The sequence below is a fragment of the Sceloporus occidentalis genome, unplaced genomic scaffold, assembly GCF_023333645.1.
Source record: "Sceloporus occidentalis isolate IW3139 unplaced genomic scaffold, rSceOcc1.0.p SCAF_6, whole genome shotgun sequence".
NCBI lineage: Eukaryota > Metazoa > Chordata > Lepidosauria > Squamata > Phrynosomatidae > Sceloporus > Sceloporus occidentalis.
Window position 1 is genome coordinate 24,524,233 of NW_028316986.1, and position 22,335 is coordinate 24,546,567.

General features: G+C 41.4%; 1 protein-coding gene across 1 annotated transcript in view; it reads left to right on the top strand.

Annotated features, from left to right (window-relative positions):
* Nucleotides 1–249: 249 nt before the first annotated feature.
* The window catches only part of LOC149310520 (solute carrier family 22 member 7-like), a 35,740-nt gene continuing 13,654 nt past the window's right edge, over nt 250–22,335 (top strand). Inside the window, exons 1-3 of the mRNA XM_089528301.1 lie at nt 250–627; nt 5,447–5,550; nt 19,434–19,588. Coding sequence (XP_089384427.1) covers nt 250–627; nt 5,447–5,550; nt 19,434–19,588 — 637 coding nt within the window. The remainder of the gene's footprint in view (nt 628–5,446; nt 5,551–19,433; nt 19,589–22,335) is intronic.

The following is a 22,335-nucleotide window of genomic DNA, read 5'->3' on the forward strand; positions in this document are numbered from 1 at the left end:
ACTTTTCACAGCAGCTCAAAAAGAATACAGAATACAATACCACTCTTGTAAGCTTGCCATTAAGGTTTTTTTCTCCTTCGACCGCATGACTGGATGCCTGCTGGGTCTGAAAGACCACTGTGAAACTGATGCATTAAACTTGCTTCATTAAGGTACTTTAATCGCTATTTGGTCAGATATCTTCCAGTTCCTCTGCCTCTTCACCCAGCAAATTCATCATCTTTGTCACAAATTTCCCTCAAAGGAACAATGAAATTTGAGGAGCTCCTTGAGGAAGTGGATGGGTTTGGGAAATACCAGATTCTGGTCTTCTTGATGCTTTGTCTACCCAGGTTGGTCATTCCCATGCACTTCTTGCTTCACAATTTCATTTCTGCAGTTCCATCTCACCACTGTGCCATTCCAGCCTTTGCCAGTATTTCCAATTTAAGCCAAGAGGAGGTTTTCCGTGTCAGCATCCCAAGAGAGCCTGATGGGACATGGAGTCCTTGTAAGATGTTCTCTAGGCCACAGCTTCACCTTTTGGCCAATTCTTCCTTGAAGCTGGATAATACTACATCTGTCCAGAACTGCCAGCAGGGACGGATTTACAATTCTGAGCAGTATGTCTCCACCACGGCCACTGAGGTAAGAATTTGCGATGCTTTGGCGGATGTCTGTGTAATTTTTGTTGAGCTGTTCTTCTACAAACTAGGGATCCTCCTGATGGATCTTGCAGCAAATTCCACCATCCCTGACCAATGTGGTCATGAGTTTGGGAATAATGGATGTTGTAGTCTAACATTTGCAGAGCACACAGTTGGGACAGGCTGCGTTGTGAAGCAGAGGTGTGAGTGAGGATATTGTTGTGGAGCAAAAATAGGCAAGGTTAAGGCAAATGTCACACTTTGATTTTAGGTACAAAGAATAACACTGGGTTTATGTATCTACTTAGCAGTAAATGGAAATGTTATAAGAGTTTTTAAAAGAGGTTTCCCCCGTCTTCTTAAAAAAATATTTTTTCAGAGCATAAAACATGCATAACTAAAAACCAAAACCACTCAAATACAAACTTGAAACAATCCTACACCAAACTAAAAACAAATAAACCTTAGGCCCCTCTAGACTACATTAACCCCAACCCCTATCCCAACCCTTCCCTTCCCTTATATAAAATTAAAACACACAGAACACCTTAAGCATAACCTCACTTATCACAACTAACACAAACTATACTTGACTTCCCACTTGCCAAGCCTGAAAAAGCAGTAAATATGTTTTCACAGTAATGCTTTCTACTTTTTATGTTACATCAACCCGTAATAGTTAAATGAGATTGCTTCACATCTCAATAACTGCAACCAAAATCTTCCCTTCCTTCTTCTTCATGTAAGACAAAAACAGTTCCCAGTCTTTTAAAAACGTTATCCATTGATTTTTCTTTGATCACAGTTGCCATTTTGTCCATCTCAACCAGCTCACAAATTTAAACAGTCCACTCTTCTTCGGTAGGAAAGTGAACCATTTTCCAGTTCTGGGCAAACAAGAAACTTGCTGCATTGATCATCTAATGCATCACTTTATAGTCAGCATCTTTACATTTCTCCCAACAAAAATAATTTGGATCTTTATTCAGTTCTACACTTGAAAATAGATTGCGTTAACTTCTCTATTAGTCTCCAGTAACTTTGCACTTTATCACACTATCACCACATATGATAAAAAAGTACCTTCTTGTACCTCACATTTCCAACATATCCTTTATATTTTTATTTTTATTATTGTTGTTCTTGTTGTTTCATATCCTGCTTTCCTCCCAGAATTGGGGCACAAAGTGGCTTACAAATTAAAACAGTACAATTAAAAACATACAAAAGTGCACATCAAAATACAATTAAACTAGTACAATATTTTAAAAAATCATATTATACATTTTAGACAATCTCTGTGGCTTCAAGTACCTTTGACACATCATAATATATTTTTTCTCTCTCATATGACCATAGCTCTTTCAAGCCTACTGTTCACACTTTCTTCCAGTGTTCCATCTCAATGTTATAACACAATTTATGGGCCCATTTAACCATACAGTCTTACATCTGTTCTTCTTTCATTTCTAAATTCAATAATTTCCCCAATTAAATGTTCATCATTGGTACATAAATTCAAACTCATTTTTTTCCTTTATGAAACCCACAAAGTTTTTAAATTTACTTTAAATCTTTTCAATAATCGCTTATAATTTGTGAGAGTTGGGCTTTTAAATGCTGTGTAATTCAAATGTTTAGTATGTAGAGAGATCTTGTAGCACTTTTGAGACTAACTGGAATAAAGAAGTTGGCAGCATGAGCTTTCTAAGACATCGGTCTACTTCTTCAGATGCATTTAAATTTAAATGCATTGAAATGCATCTGAGGAACTAGACTGAAGCCTACAAAAGCTCATGCTGCCAACTTCTTTCTTTCAGTTAGTCTCAAAGGCGCAACAAGATCTCTCTACATACTGATTCTATAGACTAACATGGATATATCTTAGAATTCTACCATTCAGATCTTAAGGTTTGTATAGAGTTTTTAATATATTTTAATTTTTATGGGTAATATGTAATATTCGTATCTTTTATAAATGGCTTGAAAACACACAACAACAGCAACAAAGACCCCCCTTAAATTGGGGGTGATTTTTTAAACCTGAAAAATGCCCCCAATATATAAAAACTGTACACACACACAGCAGGTTTCTTCCTCAATGCTCAACCCACTTCTGAAAACCTGTGCTTTTGGCCGCAAACCAAATAGTGACAGGAGGTTGTTGTTTTCTTGTTGGCCTTTTTGGGTACCACTCTGGGCCTTTTTATACTATACAGGCTGCATCTGCACTGCAGAAATAAGGCAGCTTGACACTGCTTTATTTGCCATGGTTGAATGCCATGAAATTCTGAGGCTTGTAGTTTTGTGAGATATTTAGCCTTCCCTGTCAGAGAGCTCTGGTGTCCCAACATTCAAACTCCAGAATTCCATAGAACTGAGCCATGGCAGATAAAGTGGCGTCAAACTGCATTATTTCGGTAGTACAGATGCAACCATAGTTATGTTTCCATTTTAACTGCGATGGCAACTTCCTATGGAATCCTAGGATTTGCAGTTTGGGAGGGCTGTAGTTACCCCACCAGACTACAAACTCCAGGAGTCCATGGCATGGAACCATAGGGCTTAATGTGGGATCATACTGCTATAATTACTCAGTTTGAAAGGGCCCTTTGTCTAGATTCAGCAGCACATCAGAAAAAAGAAAAGAGAAACAGCAACCGCTTTATTCAGTCATTCCACTGCCAAATTTCAGCCGCATGGACCTGGCAGAAAGAATGGAGGATATGCGTGCAAAAAGGCCATCCCAATTTAAAACAAATGTTTAGCAAAGTGCTGAATGGGATAGAGTGTTACATATTTCTGTGACTATCAGCTCAGCATCTTATATTAATGTCACTTCCAATGGGATGCTTTCTTTTTGGTAATTGTGGAACACTTCAGCTATTTATTATTATTATTATTAACCTTTATTTATGAAGCGCTGTAAATTTACACAGCTATAGGTGAAGGGGGCAAATGAGAGCATTGCCCCAAATATGAATTCTACCCCCCCATGAAATTTTCCTTCGGTCCCCAAATTTGTAGCATTACAGTAACTTATAATTTCAGTCAAGCCTTTAGAAATACAGCTTAGGCATCCAAGGAAAAGGGGCCAAAGGAGTGTGAATACAGCAAATACTAGGGATGGATTTTTAATGTCTCACTCTCTGGAATGCTAGAAATTTGGGGGCTGAAGGACAAATTAATTGTGGGGACAAATGTTTTATTTGAAGGAGTGATACCCTAATGTTGCCCACCCTGTGACTTCAGCTCCAGTAAAATAAATGTAAAATGGCCGAGAGCCACTGAGTCCTTTTTCCTTTGGAATGAGTTAATCCCAAAATTACTAGAATTATATAATGGTATAATAAATGGGGAGACGATACCAGCATCATTGCTCCAATCACTAGTAATTTTATTACCAGAGGTAGATAAAGTTTTAACTGACTTAGGATAGTATAGACCTATCATTAAAAACCAAGACGCAGAGATTTTATCAGCTATTATGGCAAATAGAATGAATAAATGTATGTATAAATATATAGGAAAGGATCAATGTGGATTTGTGAAAGGAAGACAAATGTCAAGCCTATTAGGAAGAGTATTGGATAAAATACATGTAAAGGGGGGATAAGAGCAGGGATCTTGGCATTGGATATATTCAAAGCGTTTGTGTGGAATGGCCAACATTAAAAATAATTATGAAATGATTTGGAGTAGGGGATAAAGTAAGGCAATTAATAGACCAACTATATTACAGCAATTCAGCAATAGTAATGATAAAAGAAAGTATTATGGATATAAAAATAGATAGAAGTCCGAATATAGTATTGTTATCACTATACAATTCAGAGAAATGGAAAAAAGAAGTAAAAGATTTGATAACAAACTTGCTTACAGCAGAGTGATTAATCATAGCAAGATGTTGGAAAACCAAAATAACTGTACAACTGGAGGAGTGGTATAAAGAGGCACGGAAATTAGTGATTAATGATAAATTGACATGCAGACTGAAAGTAAAAAAGGGATTATGGGGAAAAAGTGACTTTGATGGAATTTGGAAAGAATTCATTGAGAAAGTATTGAGAAAAGAAGATGGAAAATTAACTCCAGGAGAGGAATTGAGATTTTGGGTGGAATATAGGGGTGAAAATGTTTCTGAAGAAGGGGAGCACTGAGGCAGGATATAAAATATACTTAGCCAAGTTATAACAGATGTAGAAAATATGTATATGGACTTATGTATTGTATAAAATTTATATGTATGAACTTTAGTTTCAATAAAAAATATTTTTTAAAAAGGGATGAGTATGCTAATTTGCTCTTGTTGTGTGCCTTTAAGTACTTTCTGATTTATGGCAACCCTAAGGTGAACCTATCATCGGATTTTCGTCAAAATATTTTTTTCAGAGGGGTTTTTCCTTTACCTTCCTCAGAGGCTGAGAAAGTGTGACTTGCCCAAGATCACTAAGGAGGTTTCCATGGCCAATTGGGGATTCAAACTCTGGTCTCCAACTCCCATTATTTTTCATATACCTCTTTGATTCCCCCCCCCCCCCCCCAATGGCAGTCTTGTACAATTATTTAAATAAACTGGTCTCCATATGTATATTCAGGATGGATGTTATACTGCAGGATTACAAAAGAGGGGCAGAACAGAGTAAACCCAACTTTCTGGGGACAGAGTTCTTTCTGGGGACAAAATTAAATGAGGTTCCGAGTAAATACCCAAATTACTTTCACTTGGTATAGAATTTGAAGAGTTAAAGTTCAACTAAGAACCTTTTCCATGTTAGGTTTTCTTTGTCTCTCTTATTTTACTGTTTCTAACCTTCCAGTGGGACCTGGTATGTGAGAAGAAAGGCCTGAACCAAGCCATTGCTACTTTCTTCTTTGTTGGGGTCACACTTGGGTCTGTCCTTTTTGGCTACATGTCTGACAGGTAAGCATTTACTTCCATTCCTAATCTGGAAATAGGAACTGTGCAGCTTTTTTGATGTTGTTGCACTACATATCCCACCAGCCTTAGCCAACAAAAATAATGGGGAGGAACATTGGGGTGGTGGTGGAATAATAGCAATATTTGGCAATTAGCTGCATGATTCCCACTATCAGGGGTGTCACTAGAATGGTGCACACTCAGACTCATGCTGTCGCTCCCTGGCTGCTTGACACCAGTGGCATCACTAGGGTTGGTGTCACCCAGTAAGGTAACTCATGGTGTCACCCTCTTCATTGACCTCCTCCCATCCCATGCCATATAGAATCCTTAGTAATGCCTTTTGTACCAATTTACTCATAAATTATAATTCTCATATATCACTGAATGTGGCGGCAACAGTTGTGGCATAAACAACTATCGGGGGTACCAGTTGCACTGGTATTATTATTATTATCATTATTAACCTTTATTTATGAAGCGCTGTAAATTTACACAGCGCTGTACATACAATCTTTTTAGTTAGACGGTTCCCTGCCCTCGGGCTTACAATCTAAAAAGACACGACACAAAAGGAGAAGGGAGTGGTGGAGGGAAAGGGTAAGAGGTCCAGCAGTTCCTCTCTACCTCCAAGGCCTGGACCAAGGCAGATGGACTGGAGGGAGGGCTTGGCTTCATAATGGATGGTTAATCATTTTCCAGGGAAAATACATACTCTCAAGTAGGATAATGCATATACAGTACATAGCAATACAGGAAATGGTTTGATAAACAGGTAACCTCTCGCTTGGATTTCTATAATGCGCTCTACATGGGGCTACCTTTGTACCAGGTTCGGAAGCTTCAGTTAATCCAGAACGCCGCAGCCAGATTGGTCACAGGCACTCGAAGATCGGACCATATAACACCGATATTAAAATCTCTCCACTGGCTGCCTATTAGCTTCCGGGCGCAATAGAAAGTGTTGGTCGTTACCTTTAAAGCCCTACATGGCTTGGGTCCGAGTTACTTGAGGGAGCGCCTCTCCCTACATAATCCCCCCCCCCCCCCGCACCCTCAGAACATCTGGAACATATTTACTTGAATACCCCAGGGTAAAATTAGTAAAAACTTATCAGAGAGCCTACACGGCGACAGCTCCTGCTCATTGGAATGCTCTCCCTGAAAAGATCCGGCTATGTTCCACGCCGGAAGCCTTCAAGAAGGCTTTGAAAACACATATTTTTCAAATAGCATACCCACCTGATTCTCTTTAGAGATAGAATACCCTAATTAAGTTCCGGATATCCAACCTCAACCGATTGCTTTTAAATTGTTTTGTATTTGATATGAGACTTTTATTGAACTGTGTAATATTGTTGATGTAACTGATGTTATATTGTATTGTTTGATTATTGTACTGCTTTGTATTGCACTGTATGGTACCGTGAACCGCTTTGATCAGATGGAAAAGCGGTATACAAATAAAATTTTTATTATTTATATTATTTATTAACTAGCAAAATTAAAATTACACCTTTAGATTACAATATCATACACCAAGAATAAATGTGCTTACATACACATAGGCGGGGTACAGACCGCCGCTTTGCAGCGGTCTGGCACCGCCGCCAGAAGGTCCGCGGGGGAGCCGGAGCCTTCAAACGGCCCGACTCCCGCGCGGACCGAAAAAAGAAGCTCCAAAATGGAGCTTCTTTTTGCGTCGCGTTTGCGACGTAGCGAGGCGCCAGGGGCGCGCTCGCTACGTCAGCAGCGGCGCGACGCGTCTGGACGCTGTGCGTCCGATGCGTAAAGATGGCGGCGCCCATGTAGAAGGGGCGCCGCCATCTTGTACGGACGGAGTCCGTACTAGACCATGGGGCGTCTAAAAGAGACGCCCCTTTTTTAAAATGGGACGTCCGGAGGACGTCCCAAAGGGCTGTTTAGAAAGCCCCATAGTTTCATGTGGTTAAAGCGAAAATGTGGTAATATGCGATTTTTAAAAAAAAATATTAAAATTTTATTTTTTTAAAAAAAAATTATTTAAAAAAAACCTTACAGACTTTCCTTTCTCCTCTGACTGAGCCTCACCCCACTCATACCATCTCTTCAGCATTTTAAAGGGATACAGGCAAAAGCCACAGCCCATTTCTGCCAAAACACAGATGTCTGAAGCTTAGTGGTGCCACCGCCCTTTAGGATGTTACCTGTGCAATCTGACCGGGGGTTAGACTGCAATTGCAGTTAAACTGGAATCATTGTGTTCTAATTGTGTTCAGGGAGAACTCTATAGAAAGGGTGGGCAAATGAAGCTATGGAGATGCATAGGGTTTCCCAAGGCTGCTTTTTGGAGCCCTCTGACTCCTGCTTCCAGTTTCCCAGACATTTTTCTGGCCAAGATAAGACTAAATGGATGTACCAGGAGAAACAATTCACCTTTCAAATGGGTTTCAGGGTCCCCCACTTCCCTTTGACATGAGAACCCCCTCCTCTTTGAGCAGCTTCCAGTCTTACCTCCCCTTTCTCTGTCACTTCTCTGGATTTTCTGAGGGTCTGCAGAACCCCCAGAAAATCCCAGGGAGTAACACTAAAGTTGCCCACCCCTGCTCTAAAGCAAGGGTAGGTATGATATGTCAGGGATGATGGGAGTTGTGGCTCTTCACCTCTGGCCTGGAACTCACCACCTGGTTGTGCACCACGCTGACCAGTTTTGGCCAGTTGTTAAAGCTTTGCAAGAGTTGCAGAGAACAGGCTGAAGACCCCGACAAACTCTCCAAGCCTTCTCACTCTTGCTTCCACAGAAGTCTTCACCCTTCTTCACCAGGGTCCTGCTGGTTCTTGTAGCTTCACCCAAGACACCAGACAACTCAGTAGTCTTATATAAAAGATCTACTTTATTCTATTATATACACAGCTCCAAACTATCCAACAATACTCAACTCCTCACTCTCCAATCCACTACTACTACCCACTGCTACTACCCACAAAACATACTGGGATTCATAGTCATTATTATAGTCAAACCAAGGTACCACCTACTGTGATCTGTTTCCACCCAGTAGGCGTGTATGTCATTCCCATTGGTTCTCTTGTTTCTATCCAGATTAGATGATTTCATCATCTCATCCTTGACCACTTTACAATTGTCAGGTGTGTCCAATTATTCACTATGCATTTCTTGTCCTTGGCACTCAGTACTTGTTAATTGTATTACCATGTACACCTGTGTGGTTCTCCATTGGCTTCTGCTGAGTCACTCTGACTCTCACATACATGTTTTATTTCAATCACTGTATGTCCCATGTTGCTTTTTCCTTAACAATCCCCTCCGAAATAAAATATTGTATGTGACTTAAAATGTCATTCCAACCATTTGTGTTAACCTTTCATGTTTCTCCACTGTTAGTGCTTTCGTGAACAAATCTGCAATGTTATATTGTGTCTCTATGTACCTTAACTCTATTTCTCCTTTTTGTACCATGTCTCTTACATTTTGGTATCTTACACCCACATATTTGGTTCTGTTTTTCAAACTTTCTGTTTCAGCCATTGCTATGCATGATTGTGAATCTTCTTGAATTTCCACTGGTACTCTGAAATTTTCATTCAGGTCAATTAACAATTGTTCAATCCACTGTACCTCGTTCACTATTTCGTTCAGTGCTGCAAATTCTGCCTCAGTTGTACTTAACGCTACGTTTGTTTGTTTTCTACTTCTCCAAACTATGGGACTTTCACTATACTTGATTATCATTCCTGTGACTGACTTCTTGTCTCCTGATTCTGATGCAAACGAACTGTCAACAAAACAATCTAGATCAGCGTTGCTGCTTCTTATGATCAACTTCTTGTCTAAAGTCCCTTTCAAGTATCTCAACAAATGTTTCACGGCTGTCCAATCCTCAATTTTAGGATTAGAAACTCTTCTAGATAAAATGTTCACAGAATACGCAATGTCTGGTCTAGTGTGGCAAGAAATGAATTGTAAAGATCCTATTACGCTCCTGAAAAATGTTTTGTCCTCAAAATCTCTGGTTGTTGGCTCAGAAACGAAACCAGTTGTCATTGGAGCTCTAACTGTCTTAGCATTCTGTAGTCCACACTTTTTTATCAAGTTCTCTATCTTCTTTCTCTGGCTTAACAAACAATGTCCTTCTTGTGTCCACTCAACATTAATGCCTAAATATGACTTCAACAAACCTAAATCCTTCAAAACAAACTTTTCTGACAATTCTCTCTTGACTGACTCTATGTCCTGTTTTGACTTTGCTGCCACGCACAAGTCATCAACATAAATCACAAGCACTATGTCTCCTTTTGTATATACACAAGCATCTGCCACGCTTCTCTTGTAACCTAGCTTCACTAGCTCATCATTGATGCACAAATTCCATGCTCTGGCACTTTGTTTCAAACCATACAATGCCTTCTTCAATCTATAAACTTTCTGACTTCCATTCTCTTCAAAACCTTGTGGCTGTTCCATAAAAATTTCTTCATCCAAATTTGCATTTAAATAAGCCGTTTCAAAATCAAAATGCTCTACTACTAAATTCCTTCTTGCTGCTACAGCTAACACCATTCTCAAACTTTCTGGCTTTGCTGTTGGAGAATAAGTCTTGTCATAATTCTCATATTGCTGTTGTGCAAAACCCTTAGCTACTAATCTAGCCTTATACTTAATGCTACCATCAGGCATTTCCTTTCTCTTATATACCCATTTACAACCAATCACTTCCTTATCTTTGGGTCTATCCACAACTTCAAAAACATCTTTGTTCACCAAACAACTAAACTCACTATCCATTGCTTCACACCATCTTTCCTGTTCTTCCCTAGAAAAGGTTTCCAATTCTTCAAAACTTTCAGGCTCTTCTATAACTGTACAAGCTCTTGCCTGTGTCACAACAAACCTATCTGGTGACTTTCTAACTCTGTGACTTCGCCTGGGTATGAATTCTGTCGTTCTGCCTCTTTCCTCATCACTGTCTGCACTAGTGGATGTTGTCTTTTTGCTAAATCTCTTGTCCTCTGTCATTCTAGTGGTTACTGGTCTTGTTTGTGTCTCCTCATCAGAGGTACTACCACTACTGCTAGTAGAGGCTTCTGGCTTGACTGATACCCCTCCGTTTCCAGAAGTTGGTTCAGTCTGTGCTTGCTGCTCACTTGAGCTACCTAATCTCAAAAACACTTCCTTATTGGCATGCAGCTTGTCCCAGCCAGCATGTCTCTCAAAATTTGCAGACCTGGAGTACTGTATCTCTTTTCCTCTCATTAGAAACTTGTAACTGTTCCCTGAATAACCTAGGAACATTAGCCTTTTGCTTTTGGGTTCTCCTTTCCTTCTGAAACAGGCAGGTATGTACACATGTGCAAATTGACCAAACACTCTTAAATATTTAAAATTTGGCACTCTCCCATACAAAACCCTGTAGGGAATGTCTTCAATCTCAGAGTGGTACATCCTATTACTTATATGTAATGCAGTCAGCGTAGCTTCTCCCCAGAAGCTTTCTCCTACGCCTGCATCTGCCATCAAACAAGCAGAAATCCTTTTAATGTCTTGAATTTTTCTTTCTGCTAAACCATCCTCACTTGGACAAGCAGGGTTTGTGGTTTCATGCCTTATCCCCACTTTCTGAAACCAATTGTACAGTTGGTTATTTAAAAATTCGCCACCTCTATCTGTGACAATAGTCCCAACTTGACTATCAAACCTTCTTTCTATCATCCTGACCCATGCTTTTAAACTTTGCCCAGCGTCAGACTTATTTTTCAATATTCTTACATATGCAAATCTTGAAAATCTATCAACAATTACCAGAAAATATTTGCTTCCCCCTAGTGACAAACAATTGGCTTGGGCTACATCCGCATGTACATATTGAAATGGTCTCTGAGCAATCCTTTTAGACTTCTTAGCAACTGGATATGCTCTGACCTTCACTTGGTTACATACAGTACAATCTAAATGATTTTTACATTCTGCTACTTTCAAATCTGGACACATGCTTATTAAATTCTTCAAACACTTAAAACTTGCATGGCCAAATTTTCTGTGCAGTTCATGTATGCAGTCTTTGTGTAACGGCACATTATCTATAGTATTAGCATTCTCTGTCTTGTACTTATCAACATTCTCTTCTAGAAAATAAAGCTTATCTTTCTTTAAGCCTATGCCACGCAGTTCCCCATTCAATGTTATTTTACACAAGTTCTTTTCAAAAGTTACTATATAGTCTCTGTCTGTTAATTTGCTTACTGATAACAAATTGTTTTCTAATTCCTTAACATGCAAAACATCATTAAAGTTTTCTTTCAGCCCTGGAATGTAAACTGTTCCCATTTGATTCACAGTATTAAGCTCATTCCCATCTGCCAAAACTACAGCATTAACATTGGCTGGCTTTCTCTCACTAATTAAGTTAATGTTGTTACACATAGAGGACGAAGCTCCAGAATCTACTAGCCATTTAGAGTTTGCTTTTTGTTTTTCCTTTATCATTGTTGCAAACCCCTTATTATTATTCTTATTGTCCTTCAAAAATGGCGGCTTGAACTGCTTCTCCCTCTGGTCATGTCGAGGTTGCCACCTGCTCTGTTGCTTGCTTCTATCAGCAGCCAAAAGATTACAGTGCCTCTGCAGGTGTCCAATCTTTTTACAGTAAAAGCACCTCCGTTGCTCCCTTGAAGAAGCTGCCTGGTCCAGCCCACGCACATCAGGCTTGGCTTGCTCCCTTGGCACGCTCTTGGAAGTTGCTGCGTCTTTTCTCTCTGACTGTCTCCTTTGATTCTCTTCCAGAATTCTGGCCACAACTAAGTCTCTCGTTAGTTCTTTAGTTGGTAAGTTTTGTAATGCATTAGTAATGTTGCCCCAAATAGAGTCTAGGGACTCAATCAAGATGTAACACTGTTGTTCTCTGCTAATATCCACACCTCTTAGCTCAGCTTGCACAAATAAATCTTGCATCGTTTTCAAATGCTGTATTACACATTGCCCCTTTTCCATCTTCTGCCTATAAATTCTCTTTGACCATAGCATTTTTGCAAAGGCAGTAGAAGGAGTGTGTAATCTCTGCAGAGTGTCCCACACATCTTTGGCGGTTTCCTTATCTCTAACGTCGTTAATCAAGTCTTCTTCCAGCATTAGGAAAAGACAAGCCTTTGCTTTACTATCTTTCTCTTTTGTAGCTGCGTTTGCAGCGGCAGGCAGCCCGGCTTGAACAGTGTCCCACAAACTTTCTTTTACAAGCAGAGACTGGGCATAAATCTTCCAGGTGGAGTAGTTGCTTCTATTCAATTTGCTAAACTTCAAAATCTCCATTTTAATTTGTGCAGTGACTCAATTGACACAGTCCTTCTGAGTATGCACAGCTGACCCCTTTCGGGCTTAATTAAAACACAGGAGGAGTTACTCACGGAGCTTTTCAGTGCAGCGTAATCAGCTTGCTCTGATCTGTCTTCCACTCTCTGGAACTTTCAGCTTCTGTGGACGATGGGTGCTGCAGTAACTGGGCCCATAACCCTTGTCAGGGATGATGGGAGTTGTGGCTCTTCACCTCTGGCCTGGAACTCACCACCTGGTTGTGCACCACGCTGACCAGTTTTGGCCAGTTGTTAAAGCTTTGCAAGAGTTGCAGAGAACAGGCTGAAGACCCCGACAAACTCTCCAAGCCTTCTCACTCTTGCTTCCACAGAAGTCTTCACCCTTCTTCACCAGGGTCCTGCTGGTTCTTGTAGCTTCACCCAAGACACCAGACAACTCAGTAGTCTTATATAAAAGATCTACTTTATTCTACTATATACACAGCTCCAAACTATCCAACAATACTCAACTCCTCACTCTCCAATCCACTACTACTACCCACTGCTACTACCCACAAAACATACTGGGATTCATAGTCATTATTATAGTCAAACCAAGGTACCACCTACTGTGATCTGTTTCCACCCAGTAGGCGTGTACGTCATTCCCATTGGTTCTCTTGTTTCTATCCAGATTAGATGATTTCATCATCTCATCCTTGACCACTTTACAATTGTCAGGTGTGTCCAATTATTCACTATGCATTTCTTGTCCTTGGCACTCAGTACTTGTTAATTGTATTACCATGTACACCTGTGTGGTTCTCCATTGGCTTCTGCTGAGTCACTCTGACTCTCACATACATGTTTTATTTCTCTTACTGTATATCCCATGTTGCTTTTTCCTTAACAAGATACAGCCCTCCAGTTGCTTTTGGACTGCAGCTCCCATAACTCTTCACCATCGACTGTGCTGTGGCTAGGGCTGCTGGGAGCTGTGCTCCAACATCATTTGGAAGGTTGTGTGCTTCATACTCCAGCTCTAGAAGGATGTGTCCTCAACAGAAATCTGACACCTTGTATGGTTTGGCAAGGTGTCCCTTATTAAAGGGATGTCCCTTATATGAGAGTTGTCCCTTATCAGACTGACATGTATTCCTTATTATAAAAGATGTCTGCTATGTAAGAATGGGAAAGCATTTATTTTTATATAGACTGAACAAGATGTCGCCCCCCCCCCCCCCAGATATCCTATATTTTGGGTTATAGTTCCTTCATAAGGACAAGATATGTGCATCATGTAATTTTATAAATGTGGACAATTGGTTAATTTTACAGAGAAACACATGGTGAGGCTTACCAACACCGATACTTCCATTTTGGTATTTAGGCAGTACACAAACTTGTCAGTAACGACTTTTAGATTGTCAACCCCGATTGTCAAGAATTTCGACTTTCCCTTATTACTGTATTGAAAACCTGGCCACACTCATCCACCCCAATGTAGGACCTTGCTGTGCTATCCTAACGGACCTTCATCTGGTTCTGCAAACACTGGACTTTTCTCTTGCATGGAGCAGGCAGAGATATTATTGGGAGCTTATCTTTGAACACATGGCAGTGTACAGACTGCTCAAAAAGGGCGGTCTGCCGCTGCCTCAATTTCCGCCGGTGGGAAGCCTCAGCCTCCAAACAGTGAGGCATGCCAGAGGTGGAAAAAGAAGCTGCAAAAAGTGGCTTCTTTTTGCAGCACGCAAGTGACGCCACAGTGCGCCATTGGCGCACTCACGACGTCACCTGGGCGCCATCATGTGCAGACGCTAGGCATCCGTTACATCAAAATGGTGGCGCCCATGTGAACAGAGTGCCACCATTTTGTATGTACTCTGCACGTACTAGGGTTGCGGGTATCTAAAAGAGACGCCCCCAGGCAACCCAAATACGTACAGAGTACGTACTTGGGTGCCCGTTTGTACAGGGCCAGAGTCACATACTTAATCTCTATGTAGAGATATCATTCGGCACCATGGACAGTTCCTTTAAATCTCAGCTTAAACCGTGTACTAGATTCACCAGCCCACTGAAATGGAAGTGGCCCATCACTGCTACCAAAAAAGATAGGACTCAGTAAAAAGAAAGTACATGGCGATGAAACATTAAGGTGCAGCAGCTTTTTAATAAGGTGCCATTGTTCTTTGGGACCCAGACTGTTGAGGTCCCTTCCCTTCTTCCATAATGGAAAATGTGGTGCTCTAGTATCATTACTGGGAGGGCAAACGTCATTTGTGAAAACCTCTTGAAAATCTCATTTGTGCATCAGTACTGAGGCTGGACAGAGTCTTGAAACCTCTTGATTAGGTCATGACAACCACCTTGGGTGGGGGCATGTGGGTGAAAATCAATGTGCATTGATTTTTTTTACAGTGGTTCAATGTGCAATCTACCTCGTCCTGAATAAATAGCTGAAACAGACTGAAGACAGCTCTTGCTGTCTCCAGAGAGCCGAGAATGGTGTGAGAGAGGAAATGCAGCCCCAAAAGAACGCTTTCATCTCACTGGCATCTTTCTTTACAGATTTGACAGGGTTCTGAACTGCATCCGTAAGCTCAAAACCTGTTTATCCAGAGGCAAAAGAGGGCCACATAAAATCTGTGTAGACCACAGGCAACCAGTGTCCCTGCATGCCTTGATGCCTCCTATATCTATATGTCTCTTAGGCAGTAGTTCTGTGCAAGATAAGTGCTTTCAACCAAGTTCTTCATTTCTGTGCAAGAATGATAGATTCCATTAGTGAGCTGTAATAATCTTTAGCACTGAGGTCAATATGATATCCTTTCTCTCTACCTCTCCACCTCCTATGTGTGTATTCCTATGCTCCATCCCTGCATCCCCCCACACACACATGCACAAGAATCTTTCTTCTAATAGAAATGGTAGATTTGCCTGACTTGTGATGTATTCATTTATCCACAAGAAGTCACTGTTGGCTTATCTTCATACAGATAAAGTATAGGCTATTGAAGCTCAAATCCAACAAGGAAATCCTTCTCTCCTCTGCTTAGTTTTTCACCCCATACTATGACATTCCTTCAGGACAGAATCGAGCAATGGTGGCTCTAGATGTTTCTGGTGTACAAGTCACATCATCCATAATCAGCATCACTAATAATAAAGGATTAGGGAGCTACAATCAATAAACACCTTTAAAACCACAATTACCTAGTTCTAGAAAATGACAACCCTTTATTACCTAACTGCAGAACAAATAATCAGGTGTAGTTCAGGATCCAGTGCAATGAAGCTTTTCCATTCCAAACATTTCATTTCTCTCAGTTCTTCAGCAGCTAAACAATAATAGACTGCTGTTGGGGAAATTCTTTCCCAGGTTAGTGGGAAGAGAACAATTCAATGTGCTGGTGATTAGTATAAGCCTACCTTTTGGGTCATAATAGGGCAGGCATCAAGCTATCAAGCACAGAGCTTCAAAAAGCTATGTTTTGGACTACAAGTCCCAGAATACACCAGCCAGCATGGCCCTTTGTGGTTGTATGCAAAGACATCATTAATTGGCTGTGCAACCCTTATGTTAAATGACAAGGTTGCACAAATGAACCAAGGCACCAAATGTGCAACCAATGTACATGCACAACTGTGTATTGCAAATGCACGTTGTATGCACACCTGCATGTACAAGTCCATATATACAAGTTTGCATCCACAACCTTGAAGTGAATGTGGATGGTCTGCAAAAATTGAAGCAAAATTCCAAGTACTTCTGTAGGGGAACTTATACATGCACAAGTCACCCTCAGGAATCCATGCTTTCCCAAGTTCTGATCAGGGCCTGGCTTTCTTGAGCAGCTATGGAGGCTATAAAGACCTGGGCAGGGTCTGCATTGAACTCCTGATCCTCCACTGCTGAGGAACAGTCACTGCTGCTTGTTCTCTCTCCAAGAGTGGCCATTGTCAATTAAATCTGCTCTCAGTTTTACAGGTGGTCCTGAAACAGTCGCTCTGAACTATACAGGAACTCTCCTTTTGTCCTTTCACACTGAACAGTTATAGTGCTATGATTCCACTAAGCACCATGGCAAGATCATATGGAACTCAAGGATTTGCAATTTAGGGAGGCACATTCAGGATTCTCAGCAAGAGAGCTCCAGCGCCTCCTCTACAAATCCCAGGATTCCATAGGATGCAGCCACAACACTGAAAGTGGAGCCACAATGCCATAACTGTGTAATGGTGCCGAAGCTTTGTCAGGAATAATGTCCAGCAGCAATATGGCTCTGGTACAACCTGGAGCAGCTGTGGAAGGTGTGGTAATAAAACCAAGAATGGACTTGCTGTTCCCTGGGCAACATATCTACAGCTGCTCATGTCTCTTTCTAAATAGCTCTGATGAGTAGAAAACCATTAGTGTCTTCCTTTCTTCCCATTGCCCACTGTTATATCTAGACCTACAAGGATTCTTCCTGCTCTTTTCCATCCATTTCCAAGGGGAAAAGAGAAACAAGTACAAACTCATTTGTGCCACCATTTTTCAGTTTTTCTAATATGTGCCTTTTTAGGTCCCCATTAGATCACATCTTGCCAAATTTCCCTGCAATTCTAGAGTCAATCTTTCTGTCTTTTGGTCAGGCTGGCTCGACCATCTGGACATGAGATTCCAAAAAAGATCACCAAGCTCTCCCCATATACAGACAAACACTCATTGATCAGACAAGGGGAATTGGAAGTATAATCCAATGGCAATCTGAACGCAATCATGGGGTTTAACATTATTGCGTGATAACCCACTACACACAAATTCGGGCAATGGGAAGTCAGTCCGAACACAATCATCTGGCTTCACATTATTGCATGATAGACTGCCACACACAAATTTGGGCAGTGGCATGCTATTTTCAGGCAATGGGGAGCCAGTTCAAATGCAATGCGTATTCACGTAATTGCGCGAAACTTGCGACTTTAAGTGAATGCGTTCTGGCCCCACTTTCTTTTCATTCTAATTTAAGAGAAATTCCTCCCGTTTGATAAACTCTTACATCAATGAGTAGCACAAGGTCTCCCATCCTGTGGCACATTAGACCTTTAATATCCAAAGAAGAAAGGCTCAGAGGAATTTCATGCATTAGACTTTGCTTTTGGATTTTAGCTAAATTTGCTGGAAATAGGAACCTGATATGAGCCTTTCCCACACAAGTCAGTTTTAGCGTCTGCACTGGCTATTGTTACTCTAGGCAAAGATCCCCAAATCTGGTACATTCAGCCTTTTAAGTAGGGAAGGAGGCAAGATTAGAAAGATGTCTTCCCCAAACAAGATAGCCTGTGATTCAGAACTTTCAGCCCTGTTATACATTGGGTAAAATGTGAAATGGGATCAAGAACACAAACCAATGAAATATTATAAAAAGGCATGACAAGAGGGATTGGACGCTGGAAAATCTTTTTCTAATTCCTGCTACCTACAGTATAGCTGATCTAGCACTTTCAGGTTATGATCCAATAACTGGTTTGTATAAAGTTATTCCAGCCATGTATGTGCTGTCATTTATATTCTGGATCACACTCTTGTTCAATCAGTTGCACAATTCTCATCATACTGATGCAGCATTCTGTTGTGCAATACTTGATAGGTTTGCAGTCAAAGAATGTCAAGGAACAAATTTATGAAATCCATCCATCCATCCATCCATTGTATTTATAGACCACTTTCCTGTTACAAAGGTTCTCAGAGCACCTTATAAACGGTTAATTAGACAGTTCTCTGCCCTCAGGCTTATAATTTTAAAAAGACATGACACAAAAGGAGAAAGGAATAGCAATGGGGAAGTGGACCAAGTCCTTCAATCAGATCAAGTTTCTTTCCCCTTCAAGGCCAAAGCAGTGGCAGTTGGAATGAAGAGAGGGCCTCTCATCTGTCTTGAAGAGCACAACAACTCATGCTATGGTTGCACTATTTGAACTTTAATCATAATCACACAGTCATAATCAAGATATGGCTCTTGTGCAAAATCCTAAAAAGTGCAGCTGTTGGTGTAAGGGTACTTACGTCAACACATGTCACCCAGAGGATTCTAGCCTGTATTTGCAAATTGCTTTTCAAGCCATCTTTTACTTATGCTTGCCAGGATAACAATGAACCTTGCAATTTAGGTCCCATGAAACTACATGGAGTAGCAAATCTGAGATGTATTCCTTTTGCTCATGGGCTCTGCAAGCTGTCTACAGCAGATTTTCTTCTGAATAGGGATCCAACAGTCCATCTGTTGGGAGTATATTGGTTCTCATGCTGTCTCCCTTCCATTTCCCAAGCACACTTAGAAGAAAAGTGTAGTATGACACAGGAAATATAAAAATATTGATTGTATTGTATACATACCCATGTTTTTCCAGGCAAGCATTCTCTGAAGATGACAGCCACAGATGCTGGCGAAACGTCAGGAAGAAAATCTTCTAGAACATGGCCACATAGCTCGAAAAACCCACAAAAAAATATTGATTGTATTCACAAACTAATTTTTGTGTCATTCTTCTGTTTTCTCTTTCTGGGGAAAAAACCCACCTCATACGTTCTTTTAACTTCCCCCTATATCCAGATTTGGCCGGCGGAGGATGCTTCTTGTCTCTTTTTTCATCACACTGTTTTTTGGGGCCATGTCTGCATTTTCAGTGTCCTACTGGATGTTTGTCATTATGAGGACACTGTCTGGAGTTGGGCTCACTGGCATATCCATCATCTCCTTGATATTAGGTGAGTGTGAGGAAGACTATGACACATCTTTCTCTTTAAGAACCTAATGGACCCACCCTGTTTCTTCAGTAACTGCCTGTTTACATCCCAAAACACCCACAACCAATACTTCTTCACATAATTTTTGTCTGTCATTGGGAAAGAGAAGATATCCCACTCTCATTGCAATTTCTCAGTGTTCCTTCCATACCTTGTCAACTGGTAAACCATTTCATTAGCTGTCTGGTGAATCATTTCCCAAACTGACTGTTATCTGCCTTTGTGTGATTTGATTCAAACACCCTATAGCATTTATGACTGGAATGATTCCTCTCCACTTGCCAGTCTACCCACCTGTTTCAGGGTGCAGGGAATGTGCACTGCACTGGGTGACATCCATCAGAAGGGATGACACTACCGATGAAGAGGTGGAAATGGTGCTCCAGGCACTCTGAAGAGACTTCATCTTGGTCATTGGGGGAAGTGGCCACTGAGCAGGCAGCAAACAATGAGGCATCGTTGTTCTGGCCTCCACCCCTTTGTCCTGCCACCCCCCCCCCCACCTGACATGGCTGTCCTTGCTTGGGAATAGGAGAAGGAGGTGGAGGATACACTGTGCTCACCCTCCTCACCCTGTCCAGGCTGCTGTGTGTTACCAAGGCCAGCACCTAGTGAGTAGCAGTCCCCTGGCAAGCCAAGAATGTGGGAGGAGGTGATTTGGAGGGGCTTCTCTGAGGCCCGGCACATGCTCATGTGCATGGACAATCTGAGCATTGACAAGGGGGGAGTTGTGTGGTATCATGCATGTGCTTGTTGGTTTCCCAATTCCTACAACAGCTGCCCCCCCTCCCCACCTTCTGGCTAGTGAAGGGTGCAGCCATGGTGGTGACACCAATGTTAGTGATGCTACTGGCTTCATTTGTGTTTGGGGGAGGGTAATATGGAGATGACTTCCATAGAACTCTTGGCATCCCCTTTTGTCTCTAGGACCAGGGACAAGTCATGTACAGTGGACCCTTGTTATACACTGGGGTTTGGTTCCAAGATCTCCCGTGTATAACAAAATCCGTGTATGCTCAAGTCCCATTGAATATAATGACATAGCAAAATGGTGTCCCTTATAAAAAATGGAAAATCAAAGTAAATTTATACTTTTTTGGAACATTTTCAAACCGTGTATGCTTAAATCCGTGTATAAAAAATCTGTGTATAAGAAGGGCCGACTGTACTTTCACATAAATCATTGGAACGCTCTTTAGTGAGCTATCTAAGCAGGGCTATGTAGAATGGAAGTGGGCAACTGGAGGCACTTGGGCTAGAAGCAATCCTTGGATTATTTTCCAAAGCCCTCTGTGAGCAATGAGTTCAAACAGCCGGTCAAAGCAGAAGTTATCTATCCGTCCTCCACTCACTTGCTCTGTGGGGAGGGAGAGAGAGAGAGAGCAGTAATGAGCTCCATCTACCACCTTTTTTGAACCCACTTCTCATGGGATACAGCCCCCTCAAATTACCCCTCCCTGTTTACATACAACATACCCTCCCTGTTCTGATTTGACAGAGAAATGCCTGATTAATCTTTTGTCTTCCCAATTTTTCAGTTGCTTTTGAAATTTCCTGGTTTCTCTCTTCTTTTCCTTAGCAGGGTGGAGAGGTGAGGATGGGGCTGAATCTTGCCCTTCCCAGTTGATTTCTGCCACCTCTCCTAGCTAGTGTGCTCATTCAAAATTAACCTCTTTTGCCATCTTGAACACACTCTGATGTTGCATGTTCACACATGTCTTGGTTTTCATCCGTGAAATGTTGGAGGCTATAATGCAGAAGAGCCAGGTTTCAGTCCCTGTCACTGCCAGTTCAAAAGGTTGTTGCAATGATAGGAAAGACCTGTTACCAGAAATCATGAGGAACCAGTATAATCAGAACAGCAAATACTGTATTGGACATATGATCAATACTTTGGCCTCAGAGAGCAGCTTCTAGCGTCCCTATTTTATTATACCCTCCTTGCAGCGGTGAATTGGATTGCTTGATCTTTTCATTTAGCATTGGCGTTGTACAGACCACCCAAAAAGGGCGGCCTGCTGGTGCCTGTTTTTCTGCAGGAGGGAAGCTGCAGCCTTCAAACTGCACGGCTTCCCGCCGGCGTAAAAAGAACAATAGAAAAGCAGGTCCTTTTTATGCCATGGTGGTGGCGTTACAAGTGTTCCACTGCCACACTCATTACGTAAGTGCCACGTGGTGCCGTGCGGATGCCACACAGCACTTACGTAATAATGGCGGCACCCATGTATACAGGGAGCTGCCATTGTTACACCCTTGTCATGTGCTAGGGTTGAGGGGTGTGTGGGCATGCCACCCCGAGGCAACCCTAGCATGTGACGAGGGCGTCATGAATGGCCCACCTGTTCCATGCCATTAATATTTATTCTGGGCAGAATAAGCTGTGAGTTCTCCATCTCCTGTTTTGGTATGCACATTTTGCCAGCCCCTCTTTCTTTCTTTCTTTCTTTCTTTCTTTCTTTCTTTCTTTCTTTCTTTCTTTTAAAAAGGAGTGTACAATTATGTTGACATTCAGTTTCCATAAGGCTTAGTTGGTACATCAGACATACCCTTGTTCTTCCACTGCATACATGGCAATAGGCTATCACCATGTTATCACTGAAAAAGAGTCAGCATGGTGTAGTGATTTGAGCATTGGACTATGACTCTGGAGCCCAAGAATTTGAGACAGTATCCCTTAGTGGATTTGGGCACACTTTGACAAATTGCAT